At 39.2% G+C, this 16,307-nt stretch overlaps 1 protein-coding gene across 1 annotated transcript in view; it reads right to left on the bottom strand.

Annotated features, from left to right (window-relative positions):
• LOC145993730 (protein O-mannosyl-transferase TMTC1-like) overlaps positions 1 to 16,307 on the bottom strand; it is a 647,925-nt gene that overhangs the window by 161,776 nt on the left and 469,842 nt on the right. The window contains exon 9 of the mRNA XM_083129469.1: positions 15,150 to 15,314. Within this exon, the coding sequence (XP_082985595.1) occupies positions 15,150 to 15,314 (165 nt within the window). The remainder of the gene's footprint in view (positions 1 to 15,149; positions 15,315 to 16,307) is intronic.

Raw genomic sequence — 16,307 nt, 5'->3', positions numbered from 1 at the left:
AAAATCAGCGTTTGGGCTTTTCTCAGACTTGAAAACAAACAAAAATCAGCGTTTGGGTTTTTCTCAGACTTGAAACCAAACTAAAATCAGCGTTTGGGCTTTCCTCAGATTTGAAAACAAACTAAAATCAGCGTTTGGGCTTTCCTCAGACTTGAAAACAAACTAAAATCAGCGTTTGGGCTTTCCTCAGACTTGAAAACAAACTAAAATCAACGTTTGGGTTTTCCTCAGACTTGAAACCAAACTAAAATCAGCGTTTGGGCTTTCCGCAGACTTGAAACCAAACTAAAATCAGCGTTTGGGCTTTTCTCAGACTTGAAACCAAACTAAAATCAGCGTTTGGGCTTTTCTCAGACTTGAAAACAAACTAAAATCAGCGTTTGGGCTTTTCTCAGACTTGAAACCAAACTAAAATCAGCGTTTGGGCTTTCCTCAGACTTGAAAACAAACTAAAATCAGCGTTTGGGCTTTTCTCAGACTTGAAAACAAACTAAAATCAGCGTTTGGGCTTTTCTCAGACTTGAAACCAAACTAAAATCAGCGTTTGGGCTTTTCTCAGACTTGAAAACAAACTAAAATCAGCGTTTGGGCTTTTCTCAGACTTGAAACCAAACTAAAATCAGCGTTTGGGCTTTTCTCAGACTTGAAACCAAACTAAAATCAGCGTTTGGGCTTTCCTCAGACTTGAAACCAAACTAAAATCAGCCTTTGGGCTTTTCTCAGACTTGAAACCAAACTAAAATCAGCGTTTGTGGCTTTCCTCCGACTTGAAACCAAACTAAAATCAGCGTTTGGTCTTTCCTCAGACTTGAAAACAAACTAAAATCAGCGTTTGGGCTTTTCTCAGACTTGAAAACAAACTAAAATCAGCGTTTGGGCTTTTCTCAGACTTGAAACCAAACTAAAATCAGCGTTTGGGCTTTCCTCAGATTTGAAAACAAACTAAAATCAGCGTTTGGGCTTTCCTCAGACTTGAAAACAAACTAAAATCAGCGTTTGGGCTTTTCTCAGACTTGAAAACAAACTAAAATCAGCGTTTGGGCTTTTCTCAGACTTGAAACCAAACTAAAATCAGCGTTTGGGCTTTTCTCAGACTTGAAACCAAACTACAATCAGCGTTTGGGCTTTCCTCAGACTTGAAAACAAACTAAAATCAGCGTTTGGGCTTTTCTCAGACTTGAAACCAAACTAAAATCAGCGTTTGGGCTTTTCTCAGACTTGAAACCAAACTAAAATCAGCGTTTGGGCTTTCCTCAGACTTGAAAACAAACTAAAATCAGCGTTTGGGCTTTTCTCAGACTTGAAACCAAACTAAAATCAGCGTTTGTGGCTTTCCTCCGACTTGAAACCAAACTAAAATCAGCGTTTGGTCTTTCCTCAGACTTGAAAACAAACTAAAATCAGCGTTTGGGCTTTTCTCAGACTTGAAAACAAACTAAAATCAGCGTTTGGGCTTTTCTCAGACTTGAAACCAAACTAAAATCAGCGTTTGGGCTTTTCTCAGACTTGAAACCAAACTAAAATCAGCGTTTGGGCTTTTCTCAGACTTGAAAACAAACTAAAATCAGCGTTTCGGCTTTTCTCAGACTTGAAACCAAACTAAAATCAGCGTTTGGGCTTTTCTCAGACTTGAAACCAAACTAAAATCAGCGTTTGGGCTTTCCTCAGACTTGAAAACAAACTAAAATCAGCGTTTGGGCTTTTCTCAGACTTGAAACCAAACTAAAATCAGCGTTTGGGCTTTCTTCAGACTTGAAACCAAACTAAAATCAGCGTTTGGGCTTTTCTCAGACTTGAAAACAAACTAAAATCAGCGTTTGGGCTTTTCTCAGACTTGAAACCAAACTAAAATCAGCGTTTGGGCTTTTCTCAGACTTGAAACCAAACTAAAATCAGCGTTTGGGCTTTCCTCAGACTTGAAAACAAACTAAAATCAGCGTTTGGGCTTTTCTCAGACTTGAAACCAAACTAAAATCAGCGTTTGTGGCTTTCCTCCGACTTGAAACCAAACTAAAATCAGCGTTTGGTCTTTCCTCAGACTTGAAAACAAACTAAAATCAGCGTTTGGGCTTTTCTCAGACTTGAAAACAAACTAAAATCAGCGTTTGGGCTTTTCTCAGACTTGAAACCAAACTAAAATCAGCGTTTGGGCTTTCCTCAAATTTGAAACCAAACTAAAATCAGCGTTTGGGCTTTTCTCAGACTTGAAAACAAACTAAAATCAGCGTTTGGGCTTTTCTCAGACTTGAAAACAAACTAGAATCAGCGTTTGGGCTTTTCTCAGACTTGAGACCAAACTAAAATCAGCGTTTGTGGCTTTCCTCCGACTTGAAACCAAACTAAAATCAGCGTTTGGTCTTTCCTCAGACTTGAAAACAAACTAAAATCAGCGTTTGGGCTTTTCTCAGACTTGAAAACAAACTAAAATCAGCGTTTGGGCTTTTCTCAGACTTGAAACCAAACTAAAATCAGCGTTTGGGCTTTCCTCAGATTTGAAAACAAACTAAAATCAGCGTTTGGGCTTTCCTCAGACTTGAAAACAAACTAAAATCAGCGTTTGGGCTTTCCTCAGACTTGAAAACAAACTAAAATCAACGTTTGGGTTTTCCTCAGACTTGAAACCAAACTAAAATCAGCGTTTGGGCTTTCCGCAGACTTGAAAACAAACTAAAATCAGCGTTTGGGCTTTCCGCAGACTTGAAAACAAACTAAAATCAGCGTTTGGTTCTTCCTCAGATTTGAAACCAAACTAAAATCAGAGTTTGGACCTTTCTAACACTTGAAACCAAACTAAAATCAGATTTTAGTTGGTTTTAAGTCTGAGGAAAACCCTGATAGAGGGTTGTAATCGTCACGTTCCTAAGTATGTTTTACTGAAACATATACTGCCTTGGTTAGAATATGTAGTGTTTTTTTCTTTTAGTAGTATATCCTCTTTACGTACAACGATTTATTTTTGTATTATTTACACCCTTATCAATTCTTTTCCTTACATTGTAATACTCGCCATCGCCTTGTAAATCAAGGGGTCCCGGGTTCGATACCCGGTGGAGGCACATAGTGGTTCGGATCCCACTTTAAACTGTAGGTCCAGTCCCGATAAGCCTTACTGTGTATAAAGTGGACTTCAAATCCCAAATCAATCAATCAATACATTGTAATACTACTTAGTATCTTCTCAATACTACTTGTTTAATTGTTGTTTTAAGTCCACTATATACACAGAAAGACTAATCGGGACTGGACCTACAGTTTAAAGTGGAATCCGAACCCCTATGTTCCTACGCCGGGTATCGAACCCTGAACCCCTTGATTACAAGGCGATGACACTACCACTGTGCCATCGGGGAGGTCCTGAATAATACTAATTGTCTTATGTCCCCTTCTGTACATCTATTCATCTCCGTTCTTGCCTACTTTTCTCTTCCAAAAATTGCCGCTCTGATTGTTTAATGTCTTCAATATTCAGAATTGAGGAAGCGTAACATTTATGGATTTTTGCTTAGATTCGAACAACTTGACCTCGCGTTTGGCTGGGTCATTCTCATCTTGCCATTAAGTGACGTCATGATTTCCTTCCCCCTCCCCCACCAAGGCCCGAAAGACTAATTAAAAAGTTAAGGAGGCAAAACACTTCCTCCCCGACAATCACGGAGCAGATGAAAATTACAGCATCCAAAATGTAGCAGACGACCGTTTTCAGATTGCTGGAAATGGCACTTAAATTTGAAAATTGCAGGAAAAGATCGACTTAAGTGCTTCTTCTGTTTTCTCAGTCTTCTTCTCAAGAAAGGGCGCAACAGATCAATCTCTTTAATGGGTCTCTTTGCAATTTCCTTCATATTTCCGCTGGCTTCGACAAACAAGACGACGCCCGTAAAGCAAACGGAGGTTGCTTCTGCCCATTTTCGAATTTGTGTTTCTCCTCTCCTAGCTTTCGTCGTGCCTCCTCCTAGAAGGACAACAATGCCTGAAAATTCATTTAGCCAATTGGATAGAACGTGTACAATGATATTCAATAAAAAGGTTACATCAATATTCTGAAATGCTCTTTTCCCAGCAATGTGTTATGAGTGAGTGTTGCCTAACTCTACGGCGATGTACGAACTTTTAATAGGAAATCTTCAGTAGAAGCTTCAGTCACCGCCGTAAAGTTAGGCAGCACACATAACACATTGCTGGGAAGCGAGTAGCCTATTTCAGGATATGAATGTATAGTCACGGACACTTCTAGGTTGTTACAACCCAGAAGTGTCCGTGACTGTACCATCTTTATTGAAGGTGACTGTACACAACCTATAATTTTGAATTCGTTTCATGCTTCACTCATTTATTCAATTGCTTTATTTTACTTCGATTTTCTGCAAAGATGAGTTTGAATCGTGATAAGATAAAATGGATAAAAGGTGTTTTGATTTCCACGCGATTCAATAATGCGACCTTTAATATGTCAAATTTAAAAGTAATATCTTTATCTTACTATGACGTTAATTCTGCAAAATCTATTTCTTTCCGGTTGCTAGGAGATTTTAGTTGTTTATTGATAGGATTATGTAAGCTGATTCAAATGTATGGTTTCTGTAGTGTAGTTGAAAAAATATCTTCGAGATTAATATTGCTATTTTCCAATTCCGTGCTTTTCCTGTGAGCGTAAGTTATATGGAAATAATATCAGTGGAAGTTGCATTTAATGTTGTGTTAGAGTAGGTGAGGATGCTTACGATATTTCATCCAAAACATTTATCCCAGTTCCGAGGTGGTCTCAAAACAGACTCGTTGCTCTCCGCGAAAGACGTAATGGTGAGTGAATGAATTAATTAAAATGTTGTTGTTCCCCGTCACGTATGACCATTTTGCACCCTTCAATGTACGGTGAAATATCCCCATAACTAAATTCCTTAACTGAGATTTAAAAAGGTGGTTTAGTAAGCTTCTTCAGAAATATTAAAAGTACAAGGCTGTAAAGGTTGTTTTGCACAGTGCAAACACATTAAAAATGTAAGGATGTTCTAAAATGTTCCTTAGAAAGTGTGTAGCAGGCATACTCTTCTAAACAAAACTAAAAGTATTACGTTGTCATTGTCATATCCAAACAGGAATGATAAACAGTTAGGAAGGTTAAAAGTTTGTGTGAGGAAAATATGATCGGCACATTCAATAAGAAAGTGATGACAATCTGACAACGTGACACACCAAAGAAAGCAAATTAACGAAAGCTTCTAAACTGTAGGACCCTGAGCTAAGGAATGAAAAACAATGAGAATATATCAAGGGTGATATACTCTATCCCGGGAATATCTGGAGGGAAGGCCGCGCATTTGCTCCACAGATTCCCGGTACAGAATATAGAGATGAGCATGATCAAACCGTTCGTACTACTAATTCCCCTCACCACGGTAAAGCAAACCTACATGGTGAAGGCGCCGGGTATTGTGTCAAGGACTGATTCGAAATTTTCCAACTACTTTGTTCAGTTAAATTCACGCCGCGTTTTTCCACGGCCATATTAACCGAAGATAAATAACGCCAAATTGGATGGAAGAACGAACAGCAACATAATACCTCGCGCGGAATTTACAGGACCCTGGATTCGCACAATTCCAGCAGCTTGACAATTGGACCCAGCTGAATGTGCTGTTGGCACAGGGAACCGTACATGCTGTTGCAGTTGACAGAGGCACGGAGCGCAAACCTTTTAACGCTTTGATCGAAGCCGCCACTAGAACGAGGCCACAGAGGGCGCTGTATAAACCATTAAAGTGGCAGCACGCGCTTTTGTTTTATTTTTCCTTTCGACCTGTTCGAAACGAAAGGCACGGGTGACTTGCCTTGTGGGATGCAAGAGCAAATATTTATCTGATCACCTACCAGGTTTCTATATCGACGGCTGAGCCCGAATTTTATCGAAGCAAATAGAACAAACCATATATCATTTTTCTATTTGGGGTGTCTTCTCTCAAGCAGTGAAAGTCGCGAACTACACTCTGTTCCAGCTATCTTTGAAACAGGCTAACGAAAACATGTCTCTGCGCAAGTAGTGACGCGAGATGGCTCCACCAATGAACACGTGGGAGGGAATGAATTGCGTGGGGATCGGAGAGCGACTGAAGTTACCAGCCTTCGCAGGAGCGTATACGGTTCGCTCTGCTTACTCGATCTACACCCGTACTCTTCCGCTATGCGCGGCCTTGCTCCAGAGATAGTTGGGACAGACTATAATGGCATTATTTTCTGCATTGGTCCTTGCTGTTGTCTATCGTTTCAAATATATGCTAGTAAAGAAAATGAAAAAAAAAAACACACATGGGAATAATTGCAACACAAATATTTTTTGTGTCAGAATGTGCCAAAATATGTATTTTTGTCTTTAACTAATTTGGAAAATGGCGGCAGAGAAAAAGCTTCTTATCATTTACTTGGAAACTATCGTATTCACTATTATCAGATGATGTGGGCGGAAAAAAACACCTAGCAAGAACTTCTTCAGGTCTTTAGTCTATTGATTGATTGATTGATTGATTTGGTGTTTTAAGTCCACTTTATGCACAGTAAGGCTAGTCGGGACTGGACCTACAGTTTAAAATGGAATCCGAACCACTTTGTGTCTCCACCGAGTATCGAACCCGGGACCCCTTGATTACAAAGCGACGACGCTACCACTGCACCACCGGGGAAGCCCCAGGTCTTTATTCTAGAAGGGTCCGACCGTCAACCCTCCATTTTGAATCAGGAAGGAACCATTTATCACTACAATTAGTGCGAATGGTAATTTTTTTACGGGCTTTCGAGATTAAGCTTGTCTCCTTCCCAGACCTTTACCCAATGGTCAGTCACTTTACAAATCTGTCTACAACACTATGTTCACCCAGGAAAAGGGGTCTCCAAGATGGCGTTAGCGGTAAAAGATCGCCCTATGGTTTGTATTCTACTTGAAATCGTAGTTAAAATTCCGATTAGCTTCTCTGTGCATAAAGTGGACATAAAACTTAAAAACAAAGGAAATAGTCAGAAAAAATAGCCAACTTTTGCACACCCATACACTTGCATCCATGAACTCTCATTCTTGTTTCATTTTGCGTTGTTTACAATGGTGGTTACTATTGTATCCTGACGCCTTACGTTATGATTCATGCGCCTTTGCTAATATACAAAGGATAAAATATTTATACTGCCATAGTGGCCAAATCAGATGAATCAGAATCTAGCAAGTATTATAAAGGTTCGGTAACACTGTATAAAAGGAAAAGTGGGTATTACTTGATTGCAAAGGTTAGGATAGCTACAGCCCCTCTATGTTCAGGTATGCAAGGATTAAGAAACGGAAGAACCACTGCCTTGACATATTATTATTATTAATTACTATTATTACAATTATTATATAATATTGATCTATTTAAATGATGAGCACGATATGATAATTAGGTACATCACTTTGTCAAATTAGGAGGCTATGAAAACTACAAAATTTAATCTGTATCCTTTCTTAGAGATTTGAGATATTGCTCGTATTCCTTCTGGGATTTTTATAATTTATGTAGATATGTTATTAAAAAATATTCACTATCTAGTTGGAATGATAAAATTTTCTGTGCAAAATTGTGTTCTTCCAATTTTCTTCTTTCTTTTGAGGTAGACATATTTAACTGTGTTAATCATTCAGAATAATGTTGTTCATAGTAATTCTTTTTAAAGGCAAAGTGCTCCCCTGTGCTTTGCACCACGCCATGAAGGCGTATACGGGGTGTGAAGTTAGAGCCCCACATTTTCTTGATCTCAGTCGAAGCTGAGGGTGATGTGATAAGCACCATGCCTCTGGCCGCCTTTACCCCCAAGAGTTGCCTACAGGTGTCCACTTTATAAGACGCTGGGTGGGCGCGAAGCAGCTTGAACAGGTGGAAAAATCCCGGTTCTCCCCCGCCGGGGATCGAACTCGGGCCTCTCACCCTAACGACTGAGCTACCGCGGCTTGTACCTGATAAAAAAGTATCTGAACTAGTTCAACTTTTTAAAAGCAGTTCTTGGCTATAATAAAATCACTAAACGTGATTACTAGGGTCGTATGGCTAATCACGGGAAAGATACCAAGCCCTTGTTTCTAATATAGTTTTTGCTGAAACCCGAGTGTACTGACACTGGGTCACTTAGACCCCCGCGCGCCTACTTAAGGGTTAATACATTAACCCAGATCTACCCTTTCCCACACACTTTCATGCTCAGCAATCACCCTTAACACCGATCCTATTTCCTTTCCCCAATCTTGCCAACTTCATCACGTACGGCGCCAGACAATGACAGAACATGTAAATCAAAAGCTCCCCATCCCATCTCCGCTCGGGGATGAAAGAACGGATGATTCCGATCTTAATAACCAGTAAGCTAGTAACCCATAAATTGAGGCTCTCGTCAGAATGAGGCATTGTACACTTGACGCCCATTTCGAGGGTACAATGGATGGGTACGGCTCGCGGCCCTCACAATGGCGGTTAATTATTGTTCGGAATCTGAGTAATGGGACTTGGAGGAGCCGCCCGAGCGAGCTACACCTGCTCGAACCATTTCTATTTATACGCGATTAACGCACAAGTTGCCTAGGAATTTGAGGAGACATTATTAAGCAAATTGAATTTCATTTGCGTATTTCTAGTTATTGTGAGTAATGAGGAGGGATCTCCTAAATGCGACAAGCGGATAAATATTAGCCTGGGAGGACGAAGGCTTGTTCTAGATTTGCTCGCGAGCAGATCAGCCGAAAGGAAGATTGAATATGTGGACATTCAAAATCATCTGATAAGCAGAAGATGAGTCAGAAGACAGTTTGAACATGTTCCACTCAAAATCTTCTCATGATTAAAAGATTAAGTGGAAGACAGTTTGAACATATTCCCCTCAAAATCTTCTGATAAAAGATTAAGTGCAAGATAGTTTCCAACATATGCCACTCAAAATCTTCACCTGATAAAAAGTTTAAATTTAAGGCAGTTTCAACATATGCCTCTCAAAATTTTATCATGATTAAACCGTGTTAGAGGACAGTTTGAACGTGTGGCACTTAAAAAATCTTTTGAGAAGCAGAAGATGAGCTGGAAGGCAGTTTGAACATGTGACATCTTAAATACTCTGATGAGCATAAGATTAGTCAGAAAACAGTTTTATCACAATACACTCAAAATCATCAGATGATCAGAAAATGAGCTGATAGATAAAATATTGGAGCTTAAGATGAACTGAAAGCCAGTTTGAACACACAACACTCCAATCTTTCGAAGGCCACAAAGTGAAACGTAGACGTGGAAGTAAGACGCAACGCATTCAAGATATCAAACATACTGGAGTTGATATGAACAGAACCACGCTTCGACAACCTTTACTCCCTGTAATTTTATCTTCCTTCTGCACAAAAGGAGTAAATTTTACCGACATTTTGTAATAACATGAATCCCAATTTGATTTCGCAATGCAGGTATTGATTTTCAAAAAAAGAAATGTTTGCTCTGGGGAAGAAGTGTTTCCAATTTGCCAAGTGGAGCGTTAAAACTGTCTTTAAGGGTTTATATCGCTTGTAATTGGTCCCCTTTTAGCTTTAAGAAAAGAAATTAAGTCGCCATTTCAATGAGACTAGTCGTTAATCTTGGGAAACATTTATTTTCCAGGAAACTCCTCGGAAGTAAGGAGGGAGTGGGGAGGAATAAATAAGAGATATAGAGAAAAAGGAGTGGGAGAGGGATGAAAGCGGAACAAGAGAAGAAGGAAAAGGGGAACAGAGAAAAAGAAAGAGTAAATGAGAGAAAAACGATAAAGGTAGGTAAAGGAGGGGAGAGAGATTGATGGAAGGGAGGGGAGCGAGAAAGTAAGAAAAAGTAAGAGGTGGAGGAGAAATATCCACATGGGACCCCGTGTTCGTCACAAAATCAAATTTCCCAGCTTTAATTTTCATTCACCTCCAGACCGTAGAGGAAGCACAGCGAGAGATGCTGTTGCGGAAGGATTCGGTTGTTGTGGCTGTTCCTGGAGGCAGGGAGGACCGGAGCGAAATGGAGTGGTGTTAGGGGGGAGGGAAAGGGTTACGGAAACAGGGACTCTCATTACCCCCAACCGGTAAGCGAAAATCCCACCCAGGAATCCCGCCTTCCCGAGTAATTTAAGTACTGAGCATTGCTTTCCTTTGCATCCAGACTTCCTTTACCTTAACGGCTGGCGCGTGATATACCTGCTGTGTGCCCATCAGTGTTGCAAACTGCATGTTGTATAAATGTGCAATTTTTATAGATTATTAAATAAACTAATTCCCTGTCGAGGGAAATATTATTTGAAGACTTCATGCTAAATGTATCAGCAAAAGTTGAATTTTTCTGTCTTTTTTCGTCTATTTTGGTTATTTTTTAAGTTTTGGACTTATATCTACGCTGAGGATGAATGGTGAACGGATTAAATTGTTAGGACAAATACAATTTTGTAATTTTTTGATGTAAATTGATTTAGAAGTTGAGACATGTGGCCTCTTAGATCTTCCTAAGAGCTGGATAGGATTGGGTAATGATTATGATACACATTAACAGGTAAATGCGGTCAGCCACCTTGGTCTACTGTTTATATCACACTCTTCAGTAAGAGTTCTACCTTATAAAGTCTTGTGTGTTTTATTTGCTTTATGACTTACGTATAAAATGAAAATAAATATACCTTTTCGTTTACAATAAGAGTAAGTCCAATGGACTGAAATTAACATGACTCGAATTCAATAGAGAGAGAAACTATTCCTTCTATCTGAAAATTCCTCTACAACTGGAATGTCTTACATGGATGTGTTGTGACACGTTAAAATAACGTTACATCCAAGGTAAAGGTAAATCTACATCACCCCATACATTCATAATCTCGCCCATTTGTTGATGTGACGTGATAAGCAGCACGCTCGCACCGCTTTTATTCCCAAGGGTTGACAAAATGCTACACGAATATGTACCGAGTTCTTAAATGTGTGAAATTAGGTATAATGCAATTCATATAATTATAAATTTAGTTCCTGTATCATAAAAGAAGCATGAACTAAAGAAGCTTTGGTCAAACAAAGAAAGCGAGCAGCGTTTGTGTAGGTTTGGATGAATTACATGCTTCTGTTACCTCACAATAAGAAACACAACGAAATAAAGCTGGTTTAAAATTATAGTCTTTCTAATAAGGAATGATATATGTTTTACAGACAAATTCAAGGAGTAGATAAAATGACTTCTCCAAAGCGTGTGTTTGCACTTGGAATAACTATGCAGAGTATGGACATTAATCACTTTAGTACATCAAGATAATTTCGGAGGATAACTTATCTTACTGATCCGACTTACTTATTCCAAGGATAAATTGTTGCTAGCAAGGAATTCAAATGATAACCTCACTTCCTGGTATTGCACCTTTGAAACAGCTTTCCTGCAAGCTAAGAGGGTTCTGGCGCCTGTATTTCATCAGAACACGTGCTGTCCTTATGTGTGTGCTGAGTGCCCCTAAACGATTTCATATTTTATCGAGGGAATGGAGATTCTTAGTCACTTGATTGATGTTTTGTTTTTAGGCTAGGTACATAGTTCTTTTCTGTAGGATTAGTTTTAATCAGAACATTTGAATTTTAATTCAGAAATTCTTACTTATGTTTACGTTTTAATAACGTTACTTGCAGCTTGTCAACTTTTGTGACGGAGTGGTTAGCCCAGCGTGCTACGATCCCAGGAGTTTCAGGCTTGAATCCCAGGTAAGACATGTTTCTTTTTGTCCGTCTTGGTGATAATGGAAGAGTAGTGTAACAGAAAGCAAACGACGGATATCATGTGATGAGTCTCAAAAGTCAGTAGGGCGTCTGATTGACGCAGGGGCGACCCGGGATTGATTTTTACAGTGGATAATCTGAAGTCCTTTTTTTTTCACTTTTGTGTTCACCCAGCCTCTAAGAAATGAGGAACCTGAAGAGGGAGCAAAGCACGGTGGTGATCACATCACCATCAAACAATCCTGATTCCGAATATGAGAACCGTTACTTTTTCTCGATACTGCAAATGCACGTACCGTTAGTGTGTGAAAGAGTTCCATATCTTCCCTACGTTCCGTAAAGAGTCAACATTTAGTAATAACACTTCTCATGTGGCAACACTGGTTCTCCAACCCTCCACGTGGATTTCCGCCGGGCAATCCCATACTGGAAACCATGTTTTTACAGCCCCTGTATCTCCTCGTGAGCCGCAAGATTTTCATCTCCCCTCCTTCCTCTTTCCTCCTTTTCCTGTCTTCGATTTCAATTTCGGGAAGCAAACCGTAATATTGCGTGGGTAGGAAAAAATGAACTTATTTCCTTTGAATGTATTATCGGGGGGAGAGAAACAGGGATGCACTACAAGGGATGCCGGATTATGCAGCCAGCCATTGCGGGTGGGTTTTACTCTCGGGTTTCTTACTGGCAGACCTGTAATCCGATCTTCTTTTGGGGCCGTTGTTTCAGATGAGCATTAGGTGAAGACAGCAGCCATTTCCATTACGGCATTACAGTGATAATAAGTGGGATCATGGCTTTTTCCATGAAAGCTAATAGATTTAAATATATTACGGTTTTATAGATGCTTATGATGTTTGAAAAATAAAATATTTTAGTATTTACTTCCATGTTACTAGAATTCCAGCTTATTTAGATTTTAAATGCTCTAATTTCTTGAATTCCAGCAGTTTTAGAATACGGTTTATATTGTTAATAGAATTACAGGAGTTTTAGAATGCGGTTTCTCTTATTTCTAGAATTTTAGTAGTTTTAGAATGTGGTTTCTCTTGTTACTAGAATTCCAACAGTTTTAGATTATGAATTACCCCGTTCCTAAATTTACAGCAGTTTTAGAATATAAATTCTCTCGTTATTAGAATTCCATCAGTTTTAAAATACGGTTTCTCTTGTTATTACGTACAATTCCAGCAGTATTAGAATACGGGTTTTCTCGTTACTAGAATTCTATCAGTTGTAAAATACGGTTTCTCGTGTTATTACAATTCTAGCAGTATCAAAATACGGTTTCTCTCGTTACTAGAATTTCATCAGTTTTAAAATACGGTTTCTCTTGTTATTACAATTATAGCAGTATTAGAATACGGTTCTTTCGTTGCTAGAATTCTAGCAATTTTAGGATATGAACACCACAAGGAAAGAACGTGCTTTGTCCATTTTCTTGATTTGACAGGAGAGCTCTTTATTTCCTTCTATCCCTGTATATGGAACCAAAACCTCTTTGCAATGGATGGAAAAGCACGCTCTATTCTTGTAAAATTCTTAGTTAGAAAGACCCTTCTCATAGCTCTTTGATAGCACCTTTATCTCAATTTTGCTACAAATGGACAAAGCACGTTCTTTCCCTGTGGTCTTCATATGGTTTCTCTGGTTATTAGAATTCCAGCTCTAAGAAAATCACTTGTCTAGTTTCGTAATATATTTACGAGACCGTTTTGCCTTCCTTTCAGTATTATCTACAAAGCCTTCCTATGCACGGAAGGTTAGTTAAAGTCAGATCATACATCACTGTGAATTCTTACGATCATTTTGTTTATTCCATACTAAAATATAAAGCAAAATACGGGAACTTCAAGTGCAAATGCACTTGACGTTCTGTCATAACCATTGACGACTTGATAATGGCTTTCGAAGATGATGGATTGTTTGTTCCATCACAGATTTATCTACCAAACTGCCGTTTTTTTAAAATACTCTGGCCTTCAATGTATTATTGCAAAATTCGCTATTACTCTTACTAAACTGATTTATAAAATATATCCAGTTTAAATCCTTATTGAAAATAATATGTACAACTGAAAATTGCTTTGTATCATGAGACAATAGTCCGATTTGGATAAAACATTCAGCATTTGAAAGACATGTAATCATAACTCTTCAAATTGGCTAGACCAGTTCTATATCCACAACAAAACGCACTTGGAGAAAATAAAAATAAGGTGTAGCAAATGTCTAACATCTCTCTTTCTCTCTCTCTCTCTCTCTCTCTCTCTCTCTCTCTCTCTCTCTCGCCCCTTCTTCTTCACTAATATGTCTACGTTGTACATAAAAAGGTCTCCCGATGGCCAGGCATGTTGAACATTTGATTCTTTATCTCATAACCAAAGGTTCATGGTTTGAATCCAGGTCTGATGTTGGTTTGTGTGTATCTTTTAATCAATTTCATCTAATCACCGTGACTAAGCTATGGAGTTAGATAAAAAGAAAGATATAATACATTATAATCCTAAGTTGGAGATTCTAACCACCGATATATTCTCCGGCCAGAAACTGAATCCGAGATCATTTGGTTACTTTGCACTAAGTTCGTATTGACTGTCGATTGATATGTGCTGTGGAATATGCTAAGCCCTCGGTAAGTATTTGATTGGCTGGAACGGGATTAACATCCGCAATATTGTTTACACTCTGTCTAGAGAATCTGTGAAGCAAGGTCGTTCATGTCGGAACCGAAGGGGAGAAAGCGAGTGGGAGAAGCAAAGCAAAGCAGTGCTACGGCTGCGTTCTCCCCCTCCATGCACTCACATCCTCTCTCACACGTTCATGGGTCGAGTCCTCTTGAGTCGCTACTTGCGCAGATGACTTGTTTTCCTTTGCTCCAGAGATTCCCTGGGCAGAGTGTATATATTTGAACGGAGACAAACTGAAGTACACACATAACTAAAAACGTACGTTGACTCCAATATTACATGAACGTGAATAAACTTCAAATGATGCACTTTTTGGTGTCACGATGTACACAGAAATGCATAGATGGGTACTTTTATCAGTTGATGTTTTGTGCGATGGACTAAAATGCATCAATTCGAAGATAATTTCAGAGACATTTCACTTTTAATGCATCAATTGACACAGCTGTACTGTAATTTTGTTATATTTGAAATGTTCTTCTCTGATCATCCAAATTGATGCATTTTTAGTGCATCACAGGGACACACCAAGTGATAAAAGTGCCCTTTAATGATTTTCTGTGGTGTATTTTGACACACCAAGAAGTGTATCATTAGCAGTTTATTCACGTTAGTGTGTTATTGGAGTCAATATATACGTATGTGTCAATTGACACGTTTAGGGTTCTGTGCGTATCGGCTCAGAAAGTAAAGCTTGAAGCACTCACCTTATGAGGGAATCCCTCGTGGTCCAGTCCCTGTTCCTCACGATGGTTCTGCTGCAGAAGAACAGCAGCAGCAGCAGCCCCGCACACAGCAGCAGAGACCTCTGGCGGAGGAAGGCGCTCCACATCAACTGGACCCCGTACACCACGAGCAGCACGAAACCTAAGCTAGCAGAACAGACAAAGTCAGTACATCCAGGGAAAACTGTTCCTGGTGAGAACACTCAAAATAGCTATGCAATATTTACACACAACAAAACAGTTTTGCCGATAATTCCTACTGACTGTATTACATGTATCAGCTTGCAGCGCAGAACACTGGACGCATTGATATTCGTGTCATGTGCAGTGTAGTGTACGTCACAGTGATTATCCGTGTACCCGCGCGTCTAACGGAGGGTTAAGTGCATTAGGATCAAATATGTTCATTTCAGATTTCATCTCGAACAACAGACTTCTTGGGTATTTTCTAATAACCGTGCTGCAAGTTCATACGTAATATTTTGCAATTTTTTTTAACGCTTGAGTGTTGCTTTTAGCAGGCACCAGAGATTGTCTTGCACACGGAAGAGATCATCAGAAGATTCAGCTAAGAAAGCAGTGCTGCAATATGATGCGTGTAATCACCAGTAATATTATCTTATCGCGTAGAAACTTAATCGCGATTTTCTGTTCTTAAAACTTGTACATGTAATACCACCATACCACACACAAACTAATATAAACAGTCTCAAAACCTAGGAGGATCAACATGATACTGAATTATTTTTTGTATAAATAATCTGAAAGATACATAATAGAGTGATTCGGGGAGAAAATTACGCTCGAGCGCCAAATAGTTTGCACGGACGACGAACAAACAAAACGAGCTGTATACACTCGAAGCCCAGTAGTACATGTGGAACCGTAATGTGTCTGTGGTGATCGTGAGATGAAAGACGCAGTGAAATTGAAACTTAAGTAAGCATAGTCATAGCCTCCATGTTAAAATTCAGTTTAGTCTAGCTTTTTCAGATATGTGTTTACGTCTATTGTCACGTAAAAATGATAATCGCTCGAGCATAGCACGAAGGTTTACAAGCGAGCGAAAGTGGTCCCAATTAGTACTCTAATACACAACAAAATTTAAAACGTTGCTTGTAATATCGTGCAAAGTGGGTT

Source organism: Lepisma saccharinum, chromosome 10 (genome assembly GCF_977018435.1).
Source record: "Lepisma saccharinum chromosome 10, izLepSacc3.1, whole genome shotgun sequence".
Lineage (NCBI taxonomy): Eukaryota > Metazoa > Arthropoda > Insecta > Zygentoma > Lepismatidae > Lepisma > Lepisma saccharinum.
The sequence above is the reverse complement of the archived record's forward strand: the minus strand, read 5'-3'. Positions and strand labels throughout refer to the sequence as shown.